We start from the raw sequence: 27,219 nt of genomic DNA on the forward strand, positions 1-27,219 counted from the left end.
TTACAAACAGACCACACATGAAGGGAGATCAAACTTTGAGAAATGAGAGACTCTCTCTCTCTCTCTCTCTCTCCCTACACTCAGGCTGCAGGACTTTGTTTGCATGAGCAACTGTTGCTGCCACATTGGCAGGAGTTTTCTGTCCTGATGTAATGACCAAGACTCTTAAATATTCTCAGTTTCAACACTTTGTCCAAACTGCACTTCAAACTGTTGGAACTGTGTGACCTTGGCTTAAAACGGCACATCTGCAGCTATTGTACTCATGTGTGTGTTAGGGGTTACTAGCTGTACTTTTTCCAGCACCTTTATTGATGTTTTGGAGGATTTTAAAGCTTTTCAAGGCACACAAAAGGTCAAATTTATTTATTTTGCAAGCCCAGTCACGTAACAGAATGTACAGTGTGTGTGTATGATAGCTGGCTCACCCCGACGGCCATATGGTATCATTATGCAGGACGCAGATCTGGTGCATTTTACGACTGCAGTCAATACATTCCACGAGCCTGAGAGAGAGCAGGAGACAAAAGACAGACGCAATGTCCAAAGTTAATCAGGCAACGTGTCACATATAATAGAAATACCCTGTTTGTTCCTCTGCAGGAGCTACAAAGTTACTCAATAAGTAAGTAAAGTAAATAAGCAAAGTTTGAACATCCAAAGTTATTTGTTAAATGAAAAACTTGTGACCATCATTCACATATGATAATTACTTAATCATATTATTTATCCTTATTTATATATAAGCACCTAATTCAAGTGGCTCAAATACATTTTTTAATCTAAAATCATGATCTAATTTAAACTAAATACCTAAAATCATTGATCTTACAGCATCACAGAGATGGTGTGAAATCATTTTAAATGGGGAATTAATGAGTTAAAAAGGGGACGTACAACTCCGGGTCGAGTGTGTCGTTCTTCTTCCGTTGGAACTGTTCTTTGTTGATGGACCTGTGGGACATATGAGAAAATAAACCACTGTAACAGACACAACAAGGTTATCCTCTTCAGACTGCAGGCTGTATGCAGGATCCAATATCTCCAATTCAGAACATGCATAGAGAAATTCATAATGTGCCCACTAGCTAAATATTTTATCACTACTTATACTGAATATTTATCCCTCCCCTAAGATAACAGAAAATAAACTCTTATCTTGTGCGGGAGTTTTAAATACAACATGGTTACTGTAAGATGGTGATGTGAAATACGGAAAGAATTAAACTATGTAACTAAAACAAAATCACCAAATAAGAAAAGAAGGACTTTATGTATCAGAGTTTTCTTTATGTATTGTTTTAGATTTATCTGACACATTTCAACCAAATAACAATCCCCAGTCAAAACTAAAGCTGAGCTAAAACTATTCATGATCTTTAACCTCTTAAACCCCACTGAGCTGCCGGTGGATCAGTCATTACAAACTCAAACATTGTTCAATCCCACAGAACTTTAGATGCAACCAGTGTTGAATTCATTAACAAAAACTATGACTACATATGTTAAGATAAGATTTCAGTGACTAAAACTAGACTGAAATAGATATGGGTTTCTTTGACTAAGATTAGACTATAATGCCCTGACTTTTAGTCAACTAAAACTTGATGAAAAAAAACAGGATGAGGGTGACTAAATATGATAAAACTAACGAGGACATTTGACAGGACTAAGACAGTTAACACTAGATGCAATGGTTATTATCATTATCGATCAATCTGATTATTTTTTCAATTCATCAATTTGGTCTATTTAATGTTACAAAATGGTGAAAAATGCCCACCACAATTTCACAGCGCACTAGGTGCTTAGTCTGTCCAATTATTTTAATTTACAGTGATATAAAACAGAGAAAAGCAGCCAATCTTCACACAGGAGAAGCTGGAACTAGGGAATGTTTGGCTTTTTTTTTTTTTTACTTAAACAAATGGCTTAAGCCGTTATCAAAATAGTTGCCAATTAATTTGACTAAATGATCAATCGTTGCAGCTCAACAGAACTTTACTTCAAATTCTAACAAAGATCCCAAAGTCGATTGAAGTAATAAATTCCTCAGTGCATGCTATACTGACCCAGATAGCTGTAAAATCTGTTGTTCTTCCAGCATCCAGCGTCGTCATTTGACATGACAGTGACATAGTAGGAGGCAAGGAAGAACTACAGGCTGCTATTACAGCTTAGATTTCTAGTCTCCACCACCGTTGGCCATCGGAGCCAGGGGGCGTGCTCTAGATGATGCTCAAAAACAGAACTCTCTTGTTCTCTTTGCTTGTATTGCAAAGCCACAAGCTGTATTTATACAAGCCACAATATACGGCCGAAGAATTGCATGGCTGCAGTAGGTCCTGATCAGAAGTGCGTTTTAGCAGTCTGGGGCGGCTTTTTGTAACTGTTCTCAATGAGAGTCAAGCATTTTGCGCACAGCTTTTGCGTTGCTGAGCGCCTTGCATTTTTTGCAAGAGCGCCATGAAAGCCTTGAGTTGAAAAAAATTCAACTCAGAGAGCAAAAGCGGCCAATGTCATTAGTGTTTTTTTCTCATTGTGATGACTTTTGCTGGATACTCCGGTTAAGTTGTTTACATTAATATAAACTGTAACATTAACTATGAGGTAGTGTACAGCTCATGGTTTGTTTTGAGCCAACTTTAGCACTCAGTCGGTGGTTGCCTAGTAACAATAAAAAAAATAAACTAAAAAAGACGCAGCAAACAGCAAAAAAATGCTGTCTGATGGGGCATCTTCAAAAAAAAAAAAAAAAAAAAAGGCAGTGTGAGTTCACTGCGTGACCAGGAAAACTCAGCTTTCTGGGTCAATATAGCACGCACTGATTGGACATCCACATTAAAGGTGGCACATTTTAAAGGGGATATATAACGGTAAAGCGGGATGTTAAACGGTTAATACCACTGTCACTTTACATTGCAATGTTTTTCTCCATATGCTCCATAGTTTTCCATTTTACCCTTTATAACCCTTTATTTTATTTTTATTTCATTCTTATTTTAGTTTAGTTTTTTCATATACCGCTTATTATTTGTATTCTTTCCATCTGTGCTAATGCTGTCATTGTGCTGCTACAACAACCAAATTTCCCCTCTGGAGATGAATAAGGGTTATCTTATGTTAACCTTAAATCCAAGCTTGTGTGTTCTTTTTTCACAAGAGATTTTTGGGGGTTAGATCTAAAAAAAAAAAAAAAAAAGAGAGTTTATAACCGCTGATAGATTCAATCTTTGATGCTTCTAATAGCATCATTTTTCATCTGGACAAGCATGACTTGAAAACCTCTTAGTTTTGATGGGAGATGGGAGAGCTGTTGTCTGCTGTGTGTGAGAGGAAGGCAGGAGTGCGACGGTACTCACGTCTGAGGCTGGGAGGGGTCGTCCCCCAAAGAAACGCTCTCGCCCTGGATTTCGTTGAAACACTTCTCACAGAAGTGGTACCTGTCAGCAAGAAGCCCATATTTTGGTGAACTACACCGTTCGTCATCAGCACAGCCAATCACAGAGAGGGCACGAAGAAGCAGCCGCCAATCAGGGCAGGGCAGGACAGGCCAGGGGGCGGACACACAGGAGGAGGCAGAGGGCAAGGTAGGTCGTCGCCAGGAGGAAGCAGCCAATCGTGATGCAGGGTTTTTGTGTGGGCGGGTGTTTTGATTTTGCGCGTAAATTTTGGAGTGGATGATTGGTCACACCAAAACAGGCCAATGCAGACATCACAAGCGTTAAAAAAGGAGGGAGAGAAGGGAAGGGGGGGGGACGGAGATGGGGCAGGAGGGGGTCAAAATGAATATTAAAAAAGCGTGAAATAAATCGTTACAGGTCAGACGAAGACAATGGAGGGGACAGAGAGGGAGAGGGGGGGACATGGAGGAGGGAAGGACGGACAGGATGTGAACAACAACCAACAGAGGACAGAGAGCCAAGGCAAAGCAAAGATTAGCGTCAGACGTCCAGTGGTAAACAACAACAACATTACAGCAACATGAGAGACCACTAGGAGCTGTGGACGAGGAGGGGGGGCGGGGATACGAGTCTCCGAACATGAAAGGGTGGATGAGGAAAAAATAAATGGTAAAGCAACAGAGACCCATCATCCTTTCAGTTCATTCATAAAGTGGGAACCTTTCTTCTGATGCTGAGAATGGACACCCCCCCTCGCCCTCTATTTATTTATTTATTTATTTATTTATGCAAGCCGTCATGTGTTGTGCACATAAATTTACTAAGTGGGAAAAAATGGTGCAACAAATAAAGAATAACTGCCGGAGAAGACAGGAGCCCACTTTATGAATGACAACATAATGAAAATTAAAAGGGTGAACTATGAAGGTGGAAGATGGTGCCAGGGTAACCATTTGAAGCCAAATTAAAACTCATCTGTGATTGCACTGATTGCATGTAGGAAATATAATCAATGTGCAGAATACAACAAGACAAAATAACAAGCTGGCTCTCACTGGCTGCTTTTTCACAGCAAAATGTGGATAACACTATTCTGAAGGCTATCTGTGTGTGTGCTTGTGTTCCAATGTGCCGAAAGCCCTTACCTGTTCTGGTAGCTAAAATAAGCAGCGTCCCGTTGGATGGTGCATAATTGTTTTCCATAGCAGCATAGAGTTTGGGGGGAAAACTCAAACTGCAACAATAAAAGACAAAAAGAAAAAGTTGTTTTTCTGAAACACGTCTCATACAGACACTCCTCACACAAACATACAGTACTAGGATTCATAAAGACAACTCGTAGCTCAAAACACGCCTGCATGTTTGTATGACTTCTCGGACTCATTTAGGTGGTCACACCTCACCTAAACCTCACCCTAATATTACATGTTGAAGAAATAGTTTACATTTTGGGAAATACTTTTATTCACTTTCTGGCAGAGTTACTCTGGATGAGAGGATCCAAAACCACTCTCTGAAGTGTCTGTTAAATATAGGGCAACAGTCAGCAGCTGATAAGCTTAGCATAAATACAGGAAACTCCTCTTTCACACACAGTTCCCAGTACATTACTGTGATACTGGGACAACCTTTCAGGCACCGCTAGTGATTTTCACTGTTCACACATGTACTACATTCAGGAACATTTTCTTCTTGCACCTTTTCACACATGCCATGGATGTGTCGGAATAAACGGGGCGAGGGACAGTCCATCAGGTGGCAGTAATGCAACACTTATGGAAGCTAACTGCCATAAAACGCAATGTATTTAATATTTAACTACATTGCGAGACAAGTCAAATCACCCGCAAAAGCATTGGCGTAAATGCTAAACCGTAAACAAGTCGTGGATTCAAATACGTCTTCAGCAGAGTCTTGCGAATGGTTCGCTCGCTCCGCATGAAAGCGTCTTTCGTCAATCGAAGTAACCTTTTACGTGCTTTTCTCTGCAATGTTACTGCTTTCATTCACAACACAGCACATTTTCCCTGAAATGTTGAAAGATATGGAAGTGGGGAAACTGGCAGTACAGATTTCCTTGAATACCGATCCCCGCTTCCAACATTTCAGGGATATGTGTGTGAAAGGGACTAAAGACAAGCAGCTAGTCTGTCCAAAGGTAACGAAATCTGCCTACCAGCACCTCTAAAACGTATTTGTCTAATCTATTTCTTGGCTAGGAGCTGTTGCCAGGCAACCACCGCAGACTTAAGAAAGTTAAGCCCCCTAAAATGGACAATTTAGAGGTTCTGGTAGGGAGGTTTTATTACCTTTGGACAGAGCTAGGCTAGCTGCTGGCTGTAGCTTCATATTTACCGTGCATACATGAGAGTGGTATCAATATTCTCATCTAACTCTCCATTAGAAAGCAAACATTATATTTCCCCAAATGTCACTATAAACCAATTTCTTTAAAACCTGATCCTAACCATAAATTAGTTCAATGAAAAAGACAAGAAAAATGTCTTCACTTAGGGAACTATTTCTCGTCTGAGACCACATGAGTATAGAAAAACAAAGACATATTCGCCTCTCTCACCTTCCTCCCACAGCAGTATCCCAGGCCCTGCATGACAGGATCGATCTCCGACTCAAACACCTCGGCCAGCTTGGAGCAGTACTTGTAGACCCGGGACGTCTTGCGGTTATACAGCCAGGCGTTGTTGAACATCAGCCAGATATCCTCGACATACTGCCAAGGCTCTTGGTACTGTCCCGTGTCCAGCTTCCGTTTGATGGTCGACAGGTCCATGGGGTTTTTCACGATGTCAAAATAGTCCTGATTAAGGAGGGGCGCCGTTCGGATTCGAGTGACAGTTGAGAAGGGTCAGAGGAGAGAGCAGCGAAATGGTGGGAGGGTTTGGACGTCCGAGGGACAAAGGTGAGAGAGATGTGGAAGAAGAGTATGATCATCATCATCAACGTTATGGTCATCGGGTGAAGGTGTGATGAAGGCGTTGCAGTCGACCAGGCGGGACCAGAGTAAGGAGAGAAGAGGGTGCAGGGGGACAATGTTGTTGAGCGCTGCAGAGAAGAAGGTTCGCGTGCAAACAGAGAGACATGACAACTTCTGCCCTCCAGCTCTCTGCCTTGCACCCTACAGTTAAAGTCAAGTCCCTATCTGTACTGCGAACAGGGACCAGGTGACCGCCACAAGTCTGTCCGATCCTCTGCCGCTCAGAATTTACAAAAACTAGCTAAAGTAATGACATTATATGTCAATTTGTCTTAGAAAGTAACTCATTTTGCTAATATGGCCACACAGTGCTGCAGCTGGGGGAATGGTTCTCTGCTGAAGTCTGAGAGCAAACAAAGCTTTCAGGCCCAGAAAGCAATCAGGGTGCAAAACCAAGAAGAACAGAGCAGTGGCAACTGGCAACAGCAACAGGCACAGAGATTTACTGTTTATAGCAACATAGTGGTTGGCATTAACAACGCCAGCAGCAAAAGTGGCAATATGATGGCAGAGTTAAAGCCAACAGTGCTGAGGGGAAGCATACGTAAGAGGGACGGATGAGCCTCCAAGTTGTTTTTCTTTTCCCGTTGTCCGACCTCCGCTTCTTTCTCAAACTAAAAACACTGTTTGAGAACGGAGCAGAGAAGAGGGCGAGGAAAAGAAAGGCTTTTTGGAGATTCAAACAAAACAAATAAAAGGAGGTGCGACTTTCAAAGAGCAGGGTCCATCTCCGTGTCACCATGGTAACAACAGTTAGGAAACAGACCCTCGGTCTCTGAATGGAACCGCTCGCACGAACAAACAAGTGATGCATATTACAATGTCGACCTACAGCCAACTGTACATCACAACCATAGACTGTATATATATAGATGGACGACACGTCTCCAATTCCTCGCATTGTACAAAAGTGAAGTCACAATATCCCGGATAGGGGAGCTGCGCAGTAGTGATCGGGGGTGGAGCCGCGGTATTGAGGTCCCATCCACACACCTGCCCAAGCCATTCAAGAGCCGAATACGACCGCAGCTTGCCAGCGTGAGCCACCTAGCTGCTACGTTAGCACCACGGTAGCCGTTTGGTTACAAAGACACAACAACTAACCATAGCATCTCTTTAACTACGTCTATGATCAAATCGACACATGTTCTATTACACAGACAGATGGTGACGGTTCTGGAAAGTTAGTTACATCACCTCCCTCGTACGAGTCTCCAGCTGCGCGACTACTTCTCTCAGAGCAGCTGTCAATCACAGCTGTCAATCATGACGTCTCACCCCCTTTTTATAGCATCAGCTAACTAAATAAAACCAAACTTATCAGAAAAAGACTTGAACATACATCAGCGTGATAAGAATTACCTAAAATGACAAAAAACATCTTTGGGAAAAATGTATTTGACATGTACTTTGACTTTTTAGTTTGGCCCATGTCCCATCCGCTAACATGGAGGGGGCAGGGTTTATGACCTACACTGCAGCCAGCCACCAGGGGGCGATCCAGATGTTTTGGCTTCACTTTTGGGGAGCCGTCATGTCGTCCGTCTTTATATACAGTCTATGATCACAACAGTGCAGTGTTTAGAAATCCCAACGTTTGCAACTTACATTTTCATTAAGTGGCTGAATGCTCATCTGAAAATGGTCTTATATATTTATACAACAGAGGAAATTTGCATCACTTGACTGTGGAGGTTCCTGTAGAGAGGTGAGCCAATAGCCTGTTGCTTGCTCATCAACGCTCGAAAAATGGCATTTAATATACTTCACATTGCATGAGGCAGTGGGAGGACGGACACTGTCACTCTGTTTCCAATACAATAATGATTTTAACTGTATGCAAGTACATACAGAGTCTTGTATTGAATCAAGTACTCCTTTCCCCCTAATTTGGATGCAATGAGGGTAAACGGTATTGTCCCACCTCTACACACTGCCCACCTGAACAACGACACACTACTACTGGTGAGGAACTGAACTAGAAAGCTAGCAATGGAATACTGGGATGAAAGCTACAAAAATCATGATTCAAATTAAAACCTAAAAGTGAAAAGTCAAACAAATTAAAGTGATAAATGAAAGCAATTGGCTCATGAACTGTTGTTGGAGCTTAGAGCAAATTATGTCCTTCCTTTGGACTTTGCACATTAAAATACATAATGATGACATGTCTACATTATTGTCTCCTTATTGTATTTGGAGTGCTGTGAGTGACAAACAGCTACTCATTAATTAAGCATATTACTCTGATGGATACTTGGGTCATGTAATATTGGGGGGGGTCTACAAATCAATTGAAATTACATAAAAACTAAATTTCAATGTCAATCTGTAGAACTAAGCCAAACTTTGAATGGTGTTTTATATCTGATATATTTTTGCCCTTCACTACAGTTCCATCAAAGTAAAGGCACATGTTCATAAGAGTCATTGCTTTGATTTACAAATGACAAGAAGTTTCAAAAAAGAGAACACACACACACACACACACACACACTTGTCACAAATCTAATTTTCTTAACTTCTGACATGCAATGGGAGAAAAAAACAACTAAAAGATTAAAGAAACTGGAAGCAAATTTATAAAATAAATTCAGAAAATATGACAACTATGACGAAGGAGGAAAGAATATAAAAAGATGAAAAAGGAAAACAAACAAACAAAAAAGCTACGTTTTCAGAGGAGTTGAAGCAAAATGGCAGCCAGTGCAGTCCCTTACCAGGTTAGTTTTGTTACTAGTTCGAATACGTACGGGTATTCCCAGTAACTGGGGGTCCACCGGCTGACGGAAGGGAAGTGACTCGGGGTCCTGCCGGTACAGAGCTTCCAGGGTAGGCATCAGAGCCTGACGCAGCTCCTCCGGCTTAAAGACTGGAAAAGATGGAGCGGGAAAAACAAATGACGAACGATTAAGAGATGGATGGTAAAGGAAGAAGAGGCAGGGGAACACGTTACAAAGCAGCCTCTCCTCTCTGCTGCATTTAAAGATGGCTGGCAGCGAAACTCCACTGACCGCATCCTATAGCGCATTTAACAACGGCCATAGCACACATCAGACGCATCACACAGAGATACTATAAGTATTAAGTAGTCGCTCTTCTGTGTGAAATAAGTGGGGCCGGAGGCTTAGTGATGTTGTGACTACACACAGGAATGGGGATCGAGACCCGGTTCCAAATTTCTCGAAACCCGTAAAATCAATAAGGTCCAATGGGGCCCTGTGTATTCCTTTTCAAATAAATGTGTTTATTGAAGGCTAGACAAATTTCATTCTGTTGTTCAGAAATCAAAAGACTTCAACAGTCACAGGCTCACAGTTAAGCAATAAAAGCAATACCAGTTCTGTTAAGAATGTTTTGTCGTCTCATCTTGGCACCAAATAATAGAAACACATCGATAGTGGTATTTATAAAGACTCGGATCGTTAAGCAGTCTCAAAAATGGTATTAATATCAATAAAACTAGGGCTGACCCGAATGCTTCGAAGCTTCTACCATTGCCATGGTAATCAACCTCCAAATCAGTATTTGAATGCTTTGTTTTTGGGTATGTAATAATAATGTATAAATCCCCAAATAGCCCATGAAATAAGGAATAATCCCACAACATTATTCATAATTTATATTCAACATTAATTATTATTTGTTATTCTCAGACGGACATTGCTGTTTGTTCTGTGTAGAGGTGTGTGTGTGTGTGTGTACAGTAGCGCGGCAGCGAGACTGTCCCAAGCTTCCAATACCTTTGAATATTTCTCACCGAAGCTTCGAATCCCAAAAAATGGTATTCAGGACTGCTCTTAATAAAATCCCTACTACACACAGGGCTAGTGGGTGAGCTAATCATGAACTGGATATCTGAATGGGCTAGCACCAGTCTGTCACAAAACCGTCTCTCTATTTTTCTCTCTGTTGTTCTGTTTATTTCACCCTGGCATTTTGTTTCACAATTGTACACCATTTCATTCAATACATAGTCATTGAAGAGGGAAAATAAAGTTTAAATACAGTTTGCTAACTGACCGTTTGCAAGCTCGGCTTGGTTGCTAACAGGACAATAAGTACACACGGTTTATTAAAAAGATGTATTTGTACCTCCAACTACGGCTTCATAACCGTCTGCAAACCTTATTCTTCTGTGGAGCAGTTTAAACTTCGACAGCGGAGGTTTAATAAAAGTTGATGGTGCAACATAGTTAGTAAGCTACGATAGCTTCCTCCATTTATAAATCTCCGTTCCCTGAAAGGTCAGCGCGATCAAGGCAGCTTTCACGTGTCAAAGTTCAGCAAAATTTAACTCTACATGCAGCATTCATGTTTTTACTTCTTGCATTTTAATGAAAAACAGCACTTTTACTTGAGTACAATTGTTGGCTACTCTACCCAACCATTATTGTGCAGGTGGTGCTAGCTGTTAAATCAACGACAGAGTGAAGTTCCAAACTTACTTTTCTTCTTGCTCTGAGCGCTGGCTGGGGAGCCGCTGTTGGATGACCCCTCGTCTTCCTCTTTGGGCTCTTTCTTCACCTCCGGCTTCTTGTCTTCACCTGTGGGTACCGACGATGACGCTGAGAATGAAGATGTATCCATGGGCTCGCCTTTACACCCATCTCCTGACGGTTTCTCTTTCTTTATCTGAGAGGAAGATTCAAGTGTCAGTAAGAGGATCTCCCATCAATATGATTCTTAGAAATCTGAAAATAAGACCCCAAAACCCTTTAAGCCCTGAAATTTAGACATCATTTCAGACATTTCAAAACTTTTCCAGGATTTTCAGACACCAGGATAAAAGTGTCAGTGAGTCGCCGTGGATAACTTTACCTCTGGTTTCTCTTCCGTCTTCACGTCACGCTGACCCTTGCCCATCTTCCCCTTGCCCTCTCCTTCGGTGTCGGCCCCTTCGTCGTCCTCATCCTGCTTCTTCGCCTCCATTTTGACATCTTCCTGGCTGGGAGCAGGGCCGTCCGGCTGGGTCAGCTGGGAGCTGGGATCGGCGCTGCTGCTGACCGAGCCTGGAGAGGACACCTGACCATCTGCTGTCAGAGAGGGCTTCGGAGATAGCTGCGGTAAAAAGAAAGAGATGGAGTGAGGTTTAGAAATTGCAAGTTAAAATCCAGATTCATTCATTTATTCATTTTTTGTTGGGTTCACACACACACTCACCACTGTTTTGTAATCCAATTCAATTAATTATTCCTCAAACTCATTTTATTTTTCAAAAGGAAGTGAAGTAATTTGAAGCCCATTTACTCATTTGTAAAGTCTAAATTTCCTGGCCTTTTCATTTTCTATGAAAAATGTGTTTTTCCATTTAATTTGTATGCATTTTAAGTATAAGTAAGAGGAAACTAGAGAACAACTAGACTTGCATGCAAGAATAACAGGGATCGGGGACTCGCAACCAAAGCAGGAAGTGTAGAGCATCCCCGAATAAAGGCCTTCATGAAACCGGGGGCATGACGAATAAACAACACGAAAATACGAAATACTTGCCTGTGAATATTAAATGTTTAGGGCTTTTATTGTGAAAGGCAAGAACAGAAGGAGTGGTTCTGGTCTGCGGTTCCTTTGTCAAAGTCGTGTTGCGGTTTAATAAATATAGGCGCAACTCAACCCGTTCCGCACAATGTGATTTATTTTAGGTGCAAAAGCTCAGAAAAATGACTTTATTCCGGAAGAAATTGTTTTTTTCGCCGCGTAATATTTGTGTTTTGTTTAAAAGTACTCATGGCAAAAAACAGTTTGAAATAACATATTGACATGCAAATTAATTGCACGAAAATAACGCCACCGGTGTGTAACGGCCTTTAGGCTTAAAGGTGGTTTAAGAACAAAAGAACGATAGCAGGGTGATTTACTCACCGGGGTCTGCGGCCGCTGCAATGGCACATGAGCATTCTGGGTAGGCACCGAAGAAGCTTGACCTGCTTGGGGCCCTGAGGAAGCTACGCCCCCAAGCGCCTGCTGTGGAAGCTGATTGGCCTTCTCAGAGTTCGCCACCTGCGACGATGGCTGCTGCTGCTGGGAAGCTTGTTGTTGTTGTTGTTGTTGTTGCTGTTGTTGTTGTTGTTGCTGCTGCTGTTGCTGCTGCTGCTGCTGCTGCTGCTGCTGTTGTTGCTGTTGTTGCTGCTGCTGTTGTTGTTGTTGTTGTTGTTGTTGTTGTTGCTGCTGCTGTTGTTGTTGTTGTTGGTGCTGTGGAGGGGGCAGCTGGGGTGTGCTGGGAGTCTGTGGCTGTGGGGTCTGAGAACGAGGTAACGTGGGGGGCGTTTGATGCGGTTGAGGCGTTAAGCTGCGTGCCGGTGAGGGGGAGTTTGTTCGGATGGGCGGGCAGTGAGGGTAGGAGTTCGGCTGGTTGCGGGGCGAGGATGGAGGCAGGCTGGGTAGAGGCCCAGAACCACTGGCACCACCAGATCCCATGGAGCCTACCGGGGCTGCGGAGCCTGGAGCCGAAGAGGCAGACTGTGCTGCAGGGCTGCTGACTGGGAGGGAAGGCGGCGTTGACATCTGGTTCTGCTACGGAGGATAAAACAGAGGTTAGAAATCTTTCTTATAGAAACTTTGGCTGGATCTCCAGAGTACGGGAGGGCAACATGGGTTTGGATAATTATAGCAAAAAGGTTTTACCAGGTACACAACTCTGGATCATCTGAGTCACAACACTTTATTTCAAATCAATCTCTTTGAAACCTATAATAAATTAAATAGGGAAGACTGCCAAAACGCACAAATAATCAGTCTTAAAACTTCTAGATAGAGCAAATAAAGAACTGTGATCATCTCTCAAAGCGGTCATGAATTATGTGCCAAAATCCTGAAGACGGTTCAGTTAATTATACAATATTCATCACTATACATCAATTCCAGCAAAGCTGCTCTGAGAGTTGATGCTTGTTTGTCTTCATTCATATTTATTCAGCAGGATTCCCACATCCAACTGAAGATAATATGTTTGAATTTCTCTACAATCCCAATCCCCTTTATGTTGCGAGGTATCACTCTGTCACTTAATCCTTACCGGTGGCACAGCAGTCTGTGCTCCTGGCTGGTTCATGCCACCAGGACCAGAGCCATGTCCAGGACTGGACCCGGGAAACTGGCCCGGAGGGAGATACTGGTTCTGTAACTGTGTGGCATTGGACTGACCCATCCTTGGTGCTCCCATACCCATCTGGAAATGAGACAAGGGGAGTGTGATGTTTTAGATAAATAAGGCATCATTTCAGCCAACAGTCATATAAAGAACAGGAAAGTACGGTCAAATTTACTGTTGCATGGCCTTTAAATGTTTTTTAATGCAAATGTGAACACTAAATGTGGTTCTTCTGGTTTTTCTCTACCGTCCTCCACACCGATCATAGCTGAGATTACTCACAGTGCTTACATTAGGAGAACAATATCGTTTAAACCTTTAGGAGGCCTGAGTATCAATTTTGGAAAATCATCATCCATCATCTGTGACTTTCAAGCATAAAGTTCATATGACCCCATAGTAATCTGTGATAGAGATGGTGAAAGTGATGCCAACCTGGTTCATTGGAGAATTAAGAGGAAGAGGAGACCTCTGACCCATCGATTGCATCCCCATCTGACCAAACTGGTTCATTCCTAGAAGTGAAGGAGGACAGAAATCAGGCATGTTAACATGAGAGGTAAGGAGGTGTGTTCACACTAAGGCTGTCAGTTCTTATTTGAAAGTCAAACTACTGTTTGAACGTTGGAAAAAATGAAATATTCAATCCGTAGTGATCTATTGGCATTCAAAAATTCAGAGTATAAGCATTAACATGCTTTGTACTACAGTGGGGGGGTCAGTCTGACCCATCACATGTCCTGTTTCTTTATCAGTAATCTTACTAGGCTATTGTTCTCTTTGCTAACGCAAAATGGAGAAAACTAACGAACCTGCTGAATGACTAATCATGACAATAAAACATCTGAGAAGTAAAGTTTGAAAGCAAATTTTTTATAATTTCCACCAATTAAGAGACGTACCTGATGGGTTTTGCATCCTGTTGACCATCTGATTGGGTCCAGCTGGTCGGACCATGGACGGATCGGCGTGAGGACCATCTGACAGGGTGATAAGAGTTACAGGAATCACAGATCTCGTCTTCAGGATCACTGAATACCAGTAAAACCACAGAGGACTAAAAGATGTTTAAAAGGGTGAGAAACGTACACATAGGTGTGTGTGTGTGTGTGTGTGTGTGTGTGTGTGTGTGTGTGTGTGAGTGAGGCAGGTAAAAACAGTGTTTGCTTACTTGGGGATTGCCCAGGGGCCATGGGCGGCTGTCCCATGCCGGGAGGCTGTCCCATGCCGGGAGGCTGTCCCATGCCGGGAGGCTGTCCCATGCCGGGAGGCTGTCCCATGCTGGGAGGCACCTGCGGGAGGCCTGGCGAGGCTATGCCAGGTTGGCCGGGCATCATGCCCTGCTTCTGGAGTCGTGTCCTCCTCTTTTCCTCCAGCTCCTTTTGGATCTTATAGATCTTCTCTGCCAGCAGATGGTAGTACTCCGCCTAGAAGGGAGACAGGATGTTACAGGATACATCGCAACAGCGCAAAAATGCTTTTATTTCCTCAACCCGTAACTGGAAACTGATGGTCACACCACAATACTTAACACTCTGCGTGTGTTGGTTTCTTACCCTGCTGTTGGCTGACTCGTACATGTCCCCCTCTACTTTTCGAGCGTAAGCCACCAGATTCTCCATCCGCCGATCCTTCAGCGCCGCTGGATCAGGAGTGGGGAAGATGGCCTGCACACTACTCTCACACATGCACAAACAAGAAGGACACACAGATACAATTAACTTGAGGAAGGAGGATGCCAAATAACATCCAGTGCTGAAAATGATCTGATATCTCTATGTCTATACTGTACATATCAGATCTATAGTGTATACACCATATTCATAACACACCTCTAGCTGTTAATTATGTTTCTTACTATTAGGACTTTACTGCTTTTTGCACTTCTTGTTAGAAGCTAAACTGCATTTCGTTGTCTCAGTACCTGTACAATGGCAATAAAGTTGAATCTAATCTGATCTAATATTCAAATTAGTTTATTTCTTGAGATCCTGGCCATAGTTAGATTTATTGGGGGTCCTTGCAAGACACAGCAAACTCACAGCTTGTGGACAAGGTGGTTGCGGAGGTCCTGTGTGATGTCTTCATGCCAAGACTTCCTCATGCCTGGAGCAGAAGGAGGAGTCGCCGTGGGCATGGAGCCCAGGTTCCCCACATCATTCATCAAACTGTGAAAAATGACAAGAAGGGAAGGAAGGAGACTTAAGCCAATACAGAACCAATTTTGACTTTCTTAAAGTCTGTTATATGACAGCAGCAGCCTGACTATTGCACAGCAAGCACTTTACCGACAGTGACTTATTTATTAATTATTACTTTAACCTCTTCTTTATTCTTATTATATATCGTTTTTAAGGGATGAAAGAGCCAGGGCACATGCATTTCATTGCATTTGAATGTGCAACCTTACTTTTTTAATGTATATGACAAAAACAGTCCTACCTCTGTGCATTCAAGCTGTGCAAAAGGGCGTTTGGCAGTAGGCTGGACTGCTGGTTGGGGGATTGCACCCCCACTCCACCGTTCACTCCCATAGAGTTTCCACCTGGACAGAGTTAAAGAGTGTTATAGACTTTGAAGGATATGATGACAACAATAACTTGTGCTAATAAGACACATCTTCAAATCCGAACATTTTCAAGCCAAAGAACAGTGATTCAATATCAGCTGGAGATGTTCTTCCTTAGCATGACAGTGAACCTGTCCAGTGAAATACAAATCAAGTTTCTGTGACAAAGTCAGCGGCTGGAAGAGGTCAAGGAGGCCATTCACATCCGATGCCATACAAACACCTGTTATCACATTACTTAAGTGTCCTGTGATGCCAGCCCCGTTCACTGATAAAAGACATGAGATGCCATTTAAAGCTCCGAAACATCTGGTATGTCGACCTTTGATTTGAGATTATTTTGTCATGCATACTGTCAGTGAGGTCAAAAATGAACATCCATGCTCAGTGATAGTCCTAGTAGGTTACCATATAACACATGATATGCACAATGGTATTACAAACTAACCCATGGCGTTTAGAGTCCTCATCCCGGGCTGCCCCTGCAGGCCCTGGTTGGACATGTTGGCCTGTGGTGACTGCTGTGGCATCTGGTTGCCCTGGTAAGTGAGGCCGAGTGCGGCGTAGGCCCGCTCTATGGAGCTGGGGTCAATCTGGTTGGGAGGGTTCAGGTTTGGAGTGTTGGACTGTCCACCAGGCACCCCTGAACCTAAAGAGTTCACCAAACCCACTCCTGCACTGTTGACAAGAGCTGTCAAGAGAACGAGGGAGGGGGAGAGAGGATTGATGGGAGAAAGAGGAGGTAACAGGATGAACATCTGTGGATTCAAGCTGACTATCGAGCACTTTTACTGTTTAGCTACAGGATTCTTAATCATTTCATGGTAGACAAAGTGTAATAACTCAATGATAAGAGCAACAGACACGCACACGCACACACACACACAGAGTGAGAAACACTCACACTGCTGATTCCTCTTGTCTCCAGCGTTTTTCAGTGGCAGGCATACAGGACAGTCATGTCGTGTGCAATTCTTCCAATGAGAGATGATCTGTCTGGATGAGGCACAGTGTGCCACTGGAGGGGAGAAGAGACAGAAATGGAGAGGCGTTTGAGAAAAGGGGAAGAGCCATGAAGAAGAGAGAAGAGGGACAGAGTGAAATGAGAGATTGTGACAGAGTGAAGGAGGGAGATGAATAATGAGACAAGAAAAGGATGAGAGAAAAGGGGAAAGCAGTCAGAAGAGTCAAAAGGAGGAGAGAGGAGCCAGAGACTAAAGGAGTTATTGTATGAGTCATTCAGTACAATAAAACTACATCCAGATGAGAGAAGGAGGAAGGAAAAATTATAGTCGAACAGGCAGTTAAAGAGAGAATAACTCATTCTGATACAACGAAAAACTGGGAGGCAAACCAAGAGGGATATAAACAACATATAAAAAAGAAAAGAAAAAATGAATTGCAGATACATGACAACTTTAAACACTGCCTAGTGTTTATGATATAAACCACGCACCATAAAACCAGCAATCAGCATAATTCAACAGACTCACCCTGGCAGGACTTGCCAGCCTGGCAATGAGTCATGTGGTTGAGCACGTTCTTCATGGTGCGGCAGTGAGGCAGGTTGCACTGCCGCACTTCCCCGTTGGCCTGCTCCCTCCGCTGGCACTTGTGTGCGTGGAGCAAGAGGACCAGCTGCTGTTGAATCAGCTTCCGTTTCTCGGGGTCCGCGGTGGGGGGCGCTGCGCCGGGACCCGCCCCGACGGCACTGAGCCCGACCTGGGCGCCTCCCACTGCTGCTGCACCGCTGACGGATACGCCACCAACTGCTCCGGGCTGCTGCTGCTGAGAGGCCTTGGGACAGAGAGGAGAGAGGAAGCATAGACGAGTGTTAACAAGACTGCAATGATCAGGTGTTATACTACTTACAATGACCGATCTGGTAACAGCTCGGCAGCTAACAAATCAATTCAACGATCAATCTTCCCTAGACTTTGCAGTATAACATCAGGGGGAAAAAATGTCAATTACTGGTCCGGCCATGTGTAAACATATACAGTATATAGATATAGATGAGGTGTTAATTGTCAAAAGAACATGTGAAAACTTTTTATTAATGCAGCAAAGGCCATGTCTTTCATCTAATACCTTAAAAGAGTTGAGAGTTAAAAGTAGCTAAATGATTCAACTAATCAAACATTCTGTAAATAATGATGCAAAAAAAGTAACTTTCAGAAGTTTGCTTCAAGAAATTCTGTAATTAAAAACAGGAAAACCGTCTAAAGAATGAATGAGACCATTCTTTGTTGAAAAAATTAAGTTGACAGCGATCTACTGACTACTGATCACTTCTATTTCGCTGAATATGATCAGTGCCTAATTGATCAATATCTCCCTAATGTCCAACTTTCACACGAATTACAGCTCGACCGATGTTAGATTTTTGCTGATGAGATATATAAAGTGTTTTACAAAATCAGATGACAATATCTCTCTCTGGTGGACAAACTATGTAACGTAGAAACCGATTCTTATTTACCTCAAAACTAGTTTGGCATTTCTGTCCTACAATTTCTTGTTACTTATCAGCCAACATATTCACCAACACCAATATATCTGCAATTAGCAAATATCAGCCTGGCCAATTTATCAGTCTAGCTCTAATTTGAATCACTGGCATTTGAGATATTGCATGTGACAGAGTGAGGGACACACAAGACAAACAAAAACTGAGGGATAACAGAGTTTGAATCGGCAAACAACCAAATGTGGCAATATTTTTAGAGACACTTTGTACGTTCACATACAGTTTAACGACTTAAACGGGGAAGTTAAAAACCTACTGTGACTCCCTGTAATCTGGCAGCGAAGTTCTGGGGCATTTGGTTAATCTTACTTCAAACGGATTCATTTCTCTGAGGTAGGTAAGATTACTGTAATGGTGATTTGAGCTCCTTCTTCACTAAAATCCCTACAAGACAACCACGTCGATGATTATTCTCCTATTCACCAGAGGACCCAACCCGAGCTGCTTCCCCTTTGAGAAGAGTATGAGTTCATATAAAACATCTGGAAGATAATTTGCATAATTTAGCTACCAATTACAATTTTTTTCACCGTCAATTTCAGATTTGTCTGTAAAAATTAAACTGGTTTGTAGCAACATACACTTGCATCATCCATACACCCCTTGATGGGGACAAGAAAATATGATGGAATAGTCCAACCTGGAAAAATACTGATGACCCAGGATCAATGATGAAACAAGGATGTGGGGGGGAACCCCGATCCTTAGCCTCCTAAAACGGGACTTTCACAACGAACTACATGCAAAGCATTTCTGAATTCTTATCCTTAAGTGCAGGTGTTCCACGTCAGATTCACCAGAATTTCTTAACTACACAAATTTGTCATAAATCGCTTGTTTCAACTTGATACAGTAGGTCCACTTAATCTACGGTAATATAAGTGGCTTCTAATGATGGCTACAGAGTTTATCCACCTGTTAAGAACAAAAACAAACTAATCTTACCATCCCAGGCATGCCTTGACCCGGTGGTGCCTTCTTGTCCATGCCGAACTGAGCGGCCATATTGTTGGGCAGACCCGCCTTATTCTGGAGCTGTGGGCCCAGCCCTGCTCCAGACAGCCCCTGGCCAGACTGGCCGTACGGACCGCCATAGGGGCCCGCATTGGCCATCATACTCATCTGGAGGGCAGGGTGAGGGGGAAGCAAAAAGGAAATGAGAAGATGAGAGGGAAAGACATAGAATGAGAGACAGGGAGAAGGAGGAGTGAGAGAAATAAATAGTTTAGAGATCAACATTTCATGACCTATGAAAGCATGATTTAAGCAGCCCGTCGACTGATATTCAAACATTCAAGGAAGAAATAGGGGCGGTATTACAATGTATTCTTCTTAAATGAGTTTTAAAACTACAAAAACAACTGCATATGTATCAAACTGTATTGGACTTTTTTAAAACTGCTCCGACGGTGCCGCTGAGGAAACTACACGAATCATCACTTTACAAATATCACCGGTACTTATTCCTTCATAATGAGCTTCCATTGCGACTGTTCAGTTACAATGTTACTTCCTCTTTCTCCTGACCTTACTTTACTCTCCACCATAAATTAATACCACAGTAATGATCTAAATGCCTTTTTTTAGGCTTTGGAAATAAGGTCACCAACTATGGTCTCAGATCCAGCCTACAGTATTTTCAGCTACTTCAGTATCCGGTCAAACTAGTCTCTCTTTCAACAGCATAACAGCAAAAATGTGAAATGAACTGTTAATTGTTGGTATGTGACTAATAAAATCTAATGTAATTGTGCAGTTTAAGCTCAGTTATTGTATAACACATACTTTACTGATGCATATTTTAAAGCTACAAGACTTTACTAAAAAAAAATCCTGTGTTTGCTGGTGCACCGCCACAGGAAAGAGAGTTATGCTACTAGTTATGGTAAACACAGTTGTTTTGCAGTGCTGCCTTCACAGCTTCGATCAAAACTATCCTGTGGCATATTGTCTAGCAAGGAGGTTAACCATCACTACCACAGAGCAAACAGAGATATGACTGCAAGTCCAACACATAAACCACACTCACTCCTGCATTTGCTGTGGAGAACTCGTCTTCAGCAGCATCACATGAGCAAATACTACAGGTCTACTTCCATCTACAGAGTCACTCGAGTCTGAACCTGATAATACTGGTCAACTGTGACAAACTCATGTGTAAATACCATGAATCTTACTTTTTTAATTACTTCTAACGAACTGGAGAAATTCCATCCAGATCAATCGCATTTCCAAAAATTTTTTGCAGCAATTTCCATGGTAGAGCTACGACATTTTGACCAAACTGTTTTAATTCCAATTAGTGAGTAAATTTTAATAATAAATTGATCTTGCAATTTACAGTAGAATTCACTTTTAACTAGGGTTGCACAATATGAGGAAAATATAAGATATGCGATACCGTTGAATATCGCGATAACGATATTACTTGCGATAAATAAACTGATGATAAATAAAATCCGCCTTTAGGCTGCTTTCAGTATACTGCTAATATAACAAATTGTGTGAATTAAAAAAGGCACCAATATAAAAATAGTCACATTTTAAAGTGCAGTTTCCTACTGATACTCTTTCAACTTACTCAAAAAATCTGATTGCAATATCGCTGTCCTAGTTGACATTGCGATGACAATAAAAAATATATATATATTGTGCAGCCCTACTTTTAACAGCGGCACAACATTTTAAATGTAAAAGAAAATTAGAGTATTTTTACATTTGAACGACATGCAGGTGTGGGATTCAGCAGAGCACCAGAACCACACTTTGTTTAGAACATCTTCATTTACAATTTGCAGCTTACCACAACTGATAATTTGCTATAAAATAGTTGCTACTGAGATGTTAATTTCTGACCGACAACTAGAGTATGTGCAGTGCCCAACCCTGCTGGGTTGAGTCCGTGTGCTTACCTTGCTCAGTGCTCCGGGTTGCTGTGATCTCATCCCTGCCTGACCCCCAGGTCCCATTTGCTGACTGCCCTGCTGCTGCTGTAGGGTTTCCGCCAACAGATTACCACTGTTACCCATGCCTGCACTGCCAGGGTAACCCATTCTTGGCGAGCCATTCATCACCTGCCCCCCCATCAAGCCTTGCTGCTGCTGTCCAGTGTTGACCTTCTGGGCACCCATCATGGCGGCTGCCCGATTGAGTGCCGCCACCCCTCCAACCATCCCAACCTGCTGCATTAATCCAGGTTGCTGCTGCTGGCCCTGGGTGGGCATGCCTTGAGGTCCACCGGGGGAGACACCGACACCCCCCATCATCCCCATGGAAGCCCCGGATGCTGTGCTGTTGGAATTAGGGCCACCCTGCTGTGCCGGTGCTCCAGCGCGCAACAGCTCAGACAGCTGTTTGTGTTTCGCAGCCGCATCCTGGCCTCCTAAACCGAGCCCTCCTCCGAGTCCGGCAAGACTGGTATGGAGTTGACTGACGTCCCCTCCGTTGGTCAGCCCCAGGTCCGAGGAACTGATGAGCTCATCTGGGAGGTCATGCTCCAGGTCAAAGAGTGAACCAAAATCTAGGCATGAAAGAAAAGAAAAATCAGATTCACAGCTCAGGAAATTTAGGATTTGCACTACATACAGCCACAATTTTTCAAGACTAATTTAAGTGTGGTACAACGCTGAAATTAGTTTGAAAACTATCAACCATTAATCTAGAGCCCATGGCTGGACAGCCAGTGCAGCAGTAGCTGCCTCTCGCTGACTGGATTTCTCTCCTGGGCATCAGTTTGTGGTTTGATTTGGTGCCAAACATGGAGAGTGAACGCAGTAGGGTCAAGGTGAGAAGCCGCAGCGGGGTAAACACTACGGTACCTAGGTAGTGGGTGTGTGCATTGGATCTACAGTTATGCGGTGCAAGAGCATGAAACAGAAAAAAGTATCAGAAGTCATATCCACTGCGGGACAGTTGTTTGAGAGTGGTCCGTTTAACCTTTAATCCAACGAAATATAGAAATGGCAGTGATCTCTCTACTTTAACAGCCATAAACCAGGTTATCCCTTCAGATGGCCCCACAGAAACATAACCTGCATGTTTGATTTATATTATTTATGATAGCTTCTGGCATGTCAACATCCCACTGAATTCTCCTGAAAAATCAATGCTGCTGTGTAGATATGCTGTGCCAGTGTTTGACTTCATGCATAAATGTACTCACTGCATGAGCAGCCCAGATACGGTAGGAAATTAAACTTACATCAAGCTTGAAATCCACATTAACTTATTTTCTGACACAGTTGGAGAACTGATGGTGTGGCCACCAATCTTAATTCAGTTATAGATATTGCACATTCATATATAATATAAAGTTTTTGTGTTATATTATAAGAAATTTAACTATACAACCACCCCATCTATAATGAGCTGGTCAAGATGAGGAGCACCTTCGGCCACAGATTTATCCCCCCTCGGCACAACCCAAAGCACCTGGGTCAGTCCTTCATGCTGGTAGCCATCAGGCTCCATAACCAAGGCTGACCCCCATATGAGAACTATGAGGCCTTTAAGAACTTTAAACACGCACTATCTGCAACCATCTTGGACTCTAACCACTGGCGCACTTTACACTTTATACCACTTTATTGACTGCACATATGTACATACTACATTTATTTATTGACAGACTGTATACACTATGTTCACCCATTCACTCCATATTTTTTAGATCTCTATCATTGTTTTTACAATTTTTGTATACCTTTACCTCTCCTGTGTTTCACTCTGTTTGCTGATGTTGCTGCTTTGACACCTGAATTTCCCTCCGGGGATTAATAAAGGTTCATCTTATAGGCTACACATTCATTGTTTTGATTCCCCCATACCTAAAATCATCATGGTTCTGAATGTGTCTCATTAAAACAGGATGCAACAAGAGGAGGGTGATGCCCAGAGTTTACAGCTTCTTGCTCAACATGTGTAAATGCATAAATGTACTCACTGCATGAGCAGCCCAGATACTGTAGGAAATTAAACCTACATCAAGCTTGAAATTCACATTAACTTATTTTCTTGACACAGTTTGAGAGCTGATGGTGTGGCCACCAATCTTAATTCAGTTATAGATATTGCACAGTCATATATACTATAAAGTGTTATATTATAAGAAATGTAACTATAGGCTACACATTGATTGTTTTGATTCCCATACCTAAATCATCATGGTTCTCTATGTGTCTGTGTTATAACAGGATGCAACAAGAGGAGGGTGATGCCCACAGAGTGTACAGCTTCTTGCTCAACATGTGTAATTGAATTTGTTTGCAATAAAAGTTTAATACACAATCAAAGTGAGAGGTATTCAAGTGGTCTGCTTGGGGATAAGTGTTGAATCATTTTCAGCTGCAAAAAAAAAGTGCAGCGCGGTGTCACCGTGCAGCAAACAATGGAGGCTGAACAAGAATGGGCTTCGTCGGTAGCACCATTGAAGAAAACTAAAAAAGCCTTTGAACAAAAAGACATGAAAGAAGACGTTTCGGAGAGCGATTTTGCTCTTTCATTTAAACGCTGTAACTGAGTCTAAATAGACAAACACAGCTAACTAAGTAAGTCTTCTGAGCAACAACAACGCTTTGCTCAACTTTAATGAAGAGTGGAACAATAGCTGGTTCACTATAAAACAAGAGTATCGGCTAACAACACGTGAAACACACGGACTCCACGACTCAAAACGTTTAAATGCAACAACAGAGAGAGTTAAAACACACAGAAAAGGAGCTTGCTCTTGTCCACAATGAGGTTTAGTTAGTAAACACTTTAGTTTCTGTCGCTCGCTATGGAGCTCAGCTGAGCCGGTTATCTGCAGAGCTTAGCTTAGTTAGCTAGGCGGCTAGGTTACCGTTACTTTCTCTTAAAGCTACTTTACAAACTTCATCTCTACGTTAACAGAGTATTTGTGAAGCTTTTTGTTTCATATATACACACTCTCATTTTTCCATTTAACTAACTTTTAAAAGTAGCAGGTAAAGTTGAAGCAACCTGGGGTGACTCGACTCTTCCATTGTTTGGGAGGTTGGATGTTACAGTTAGTTAGCTGTAGTTAGCATGTGGATGCTAACACATCACAACATCCCTGCAGGGAAAGTTACCTCCTGCACAACAGAGACATCTTCTCTTTAGCAACACCAAACTCTCACACTTTACTTTTTTTTTTTTCAATATACAAACATTAAAAGCATTAGTTTATGGTGCAGCTCTTAAGTTTGCAGTGCAACTCTACAAAGACTAACCTGTACATGAACACACCAAACAGCAGAAGCTATAGTTTATATGTGCAGCTTATAAGTAAATGCATGCATTATATTTACCATTTCCATCACTGGCAGACACCGAGAGAGCTGGAGAGGACAGCTTGGGCCTCTTGGCTGAAGGCGGGCCGGACTCCAGGACATTATCGGCCATATTTTTGACTAATTAACAAAAAAAAAAAAGCTGTAGATCCTTATATCCCTTTAAGAGATGCTTGTGATGGTTTCCCCCACCGCTTTAGAGGAGGGACGGTAGGGGAGAGAGGAGAGCAACTCTTTCTCCCTCACAGTTTCTCCCTCTCTCTCAGGTTTTAGTCCTCCTCTCTGCAGAGATCAGTCCCCCTCCCCTGTCGGAGATTGTGTTTCTTCAACAGATTTTGAACAGGAGGAGGTGGGAAGGTGGAGTCGGCAACAACAAAAAAGAAAAAGGCAAAGCGTGTGCAGGCCTCCTCTGTGACAACCTCATGTGGCCTCTTCTTCTGCGACACGAAAACTGTCCCAAGATCCGTCCTCCGTGCTCAGCTCAGTCCTGTCCGCCATAGTCGGCGTTGAGAGAAAGCCTGTATTTCAGGTCTGAGTGTCTCGATCAGATCAGAGGGCACGAAAAATGCTAATTATGATCCCCAAAAAAACAACACACCAAGCCAGGAGTGTCTCTGTGTTTAACTTCTGCAGCTTCTCATGCAACAGTTATGAGATATCCTCGGTTGCATTCACCATTTCTCTCACCTGACCAGACACCGCTTGCCAAATGTGCCTTTTTTTCCAGACCAAACCGGTGTGTGGACTGTGGAGACCACCAGCAAGCAGCAGTTATAGTGGTGCTTCTCAAGTGCAATACTGAGGGAAAACAACAACTTGCATTGGCTTTAACAGCAACTGAATAGTACAGTTCTGCAGAAAGATGAGTCCCAACACTTTACTCGAGATAAAAGTCAAATATATTGCGGATGCATATATCCATGCACGACTTTTTTCTTTTGCATGTTGGCCTAAAAATGTTGCACTTAGTGTGTGTTGACCATGCAAGGCACTGGGTCAGAAACTCCTATTGCACATTTGGTTTGTTGCAACCCCCCCTTCCTTTCTGAAAGGTTTTTGCAGTCGAAAATCTTGTTTTTTTGCAGTCAGCAGGGTTGAAAAAATCTCTGCTATTGTGCAACCCGACTTTATATTTCTTTGACCGTATAGTTCCAAAGCGATAATTGCCAATCAGCAGGGCACAAGTCAGATTGATCCAATTAGTTTGTATTTTTGCAAGATCTGTGCGTGTGAGTGGGGGGTTACTTATCTTGTTCCTCCTCCTGGTTGGTTTCAGCACTTAAAAAATCTCAGATAATGAAAAAGAAAGATGCATATTCTCCAAAAATCCACTCACTCTGCTTTTACAGGATGTCTCGGTCGTGCAAGTGAAGAGAGAAAAATGATGTAAACCGGAGCACAAGCTAGCAAAGCAGGAACGACGGGGCGAAAAATGTGGTAAAAAAAAAACACGACGGTGGGTCGCTGAGATATTATGGCTATTTTTGCGAAGCAGGAAAAGCTTCAGATCGACACACTAAATGTTGACACCCCCTAAGATATTTAGGGCTGACAAAAATCGTCTCATTGCCTCTTTGTGATGGAGAAATGCCCCCCTTCGTGTTTGATTTCCCCCTCTTCTTCTCTCTCTTTAAACCCGTCTTTCTTTCCACCTCTCCCTTCTGCCCGGCAGACATTTATTTATATAATTGTCTATGCGGACTCTTTCCTTCCTCCGCGACGGACACATACTGATTTTTCATGTTGATTTCTCCTCTTTTATCGCAGGTTTTCTCCTTCGTTATGATAAAATATAAAAACCCTCTTCCGCCTCTCTCCTCTCTGCTCCCCCCTTCCTTCCTTCCTTGGATTTGTCGGAGTATTTCCTTCTCATGCATACACATATATATATATATATATATATATTTATATTTATATATATATATATATATATATAAATATATATATATATATCACCGACTCGGTTTCTCCTCCGTGATGCTTTCTCTCGCTCTTGATAAACACGGACGGAGGTTTCTCTCCCCTCGCTTCTTCTGTCTCGTGTAGGTTTCCCGGAGTTGTGTTCCGTCGGTGGACCGGAGTCTGCTCCGTCTTCTTCTCTCGGTTATCTCTGCTCTCCTGTTTCTGACGGGGCTGTCCGCACAAACAAAATGGCGGCTTGTTGTTTCTACTCCTCTGATACGGGGGGAGGGTTGGAGGTACGGCAACATTAGGCGTGAAGGGGAGGAGGGAGGGAAGGGGAGGAGAGGGGAGGGCTGTCTTCGGAGGGGTTCGGGAATGTCCGGAAACCGGTTCGGTCTGCCGAGTTCAATCAGTAGGGGACAGTGGCGCTCCATGTAGC

At 42.7% G+C, this 27,219-nt stretch overlaps 1 protein-coding gene across 7 annotated transcripts in view; it reads right to left on the minus strand.

Annotated features, from left to right (window-relative positions):
* ep300b (EP300 lysine acetyltransferase b) overlaps nt 1-25,114 on the minus strand; it is a 39,606-nt gene extending 14,492 nt beyond the window's left edge. Inside the window, exons 1-22 of one of the 7 annotated variants that reach the window (XM_074655424.1) lie at nt 24,897-25,114; nt 21,501-22,108; nt 19,534-19,710; nt 17,552-17,855; nt 16,963-17,076; nt 16,507-16,749; nt 15,932-16,034; nt 15,532-15,657; nt 15,046-15,163; nt 14,661-14,916; nt 14,392-14,469; nt 13,925-14,004; nt 13,415-13,567; nt 12,262-12,909; nt 11,221-11,460; nt 10,848-11,034; nt 9,120-9,271; nt 5,983-6,222; nt 4,550-4,638; nt 3,363-3,473; nt 898-954; nt 429-506 (exon numbers count right to left, since the gene is read on the minus strand). In XM_074655424.1, coding sequence (XP_074511525.1) covers nt 429-506; nt 898-954; nt 3,363-3,473; nt 4,550-4,638; nt 5,983-6,222; nt 9,120-9,271; nt 10,848-11,034; nt 11,221-11,460; nt 12,262-12,909; nt 13,415-13,567; nt 13,925-14,004; nt 14,392-14,469; nt 14,661-14,916; nt 15,046-15,163; nt 15,532-15,657; nt 15,932-16,034; nt 16,507-16,749; nt 16,963-17,076; nt 17,552-17,855; nt 19,534-19,710; nt 21,501-22,108; nt 24,897-24,990 — 4,256 coding nt within the window. In that variant the 5' untranslated portion in view covers nt 24,991-25,114. Of the gene's footprint in view, nt 1-428; nt 507-897; nt 955-3,362; nt 3,474-4,549; nt 4,639-5,982; nt 6,223-9,119; nt 9,272-10,847; nt 11,035-11,220; nt 11,461-12,261; nt 12,913-13,414; nt 13,568-13,924; nt 14,005-14,391; nt 14,470-14,660; nt 14,917-15,045; nt 15,164-15,531; nt 15,658-15,931; nt 16,035-16,506; nt 16,750-16,962; nt 17,077-17,551; nt 17,856-19,533; nt 19,711-21,500; nt 22,109-24,896 lie in introns of all 7 variants that reach the window. The other 6 variants (XM_074655427.1, XM_074655426.1, XM_074655425.1 and 3 more) reach the window with 6 other exon arrangements.
* Nucleotides 25,115-27,219: the final 2,105 nt, after the last annotated feature.

This window comes from Sebastes fasciatus, chromosome 13 (assembly GCF_043250625.1).
Source record: "Sebastes fasciatus isolate fSebFas1 chromosome 13, fSebFas1.pri, whole genome shotgun sequence".
Taxonomy (NCBI): Eukaryota; Metazoa; Chordata; class Actinopteri; order Perciformes; family Sebastidae; genus Sebastes; species Sebastes fasciatus.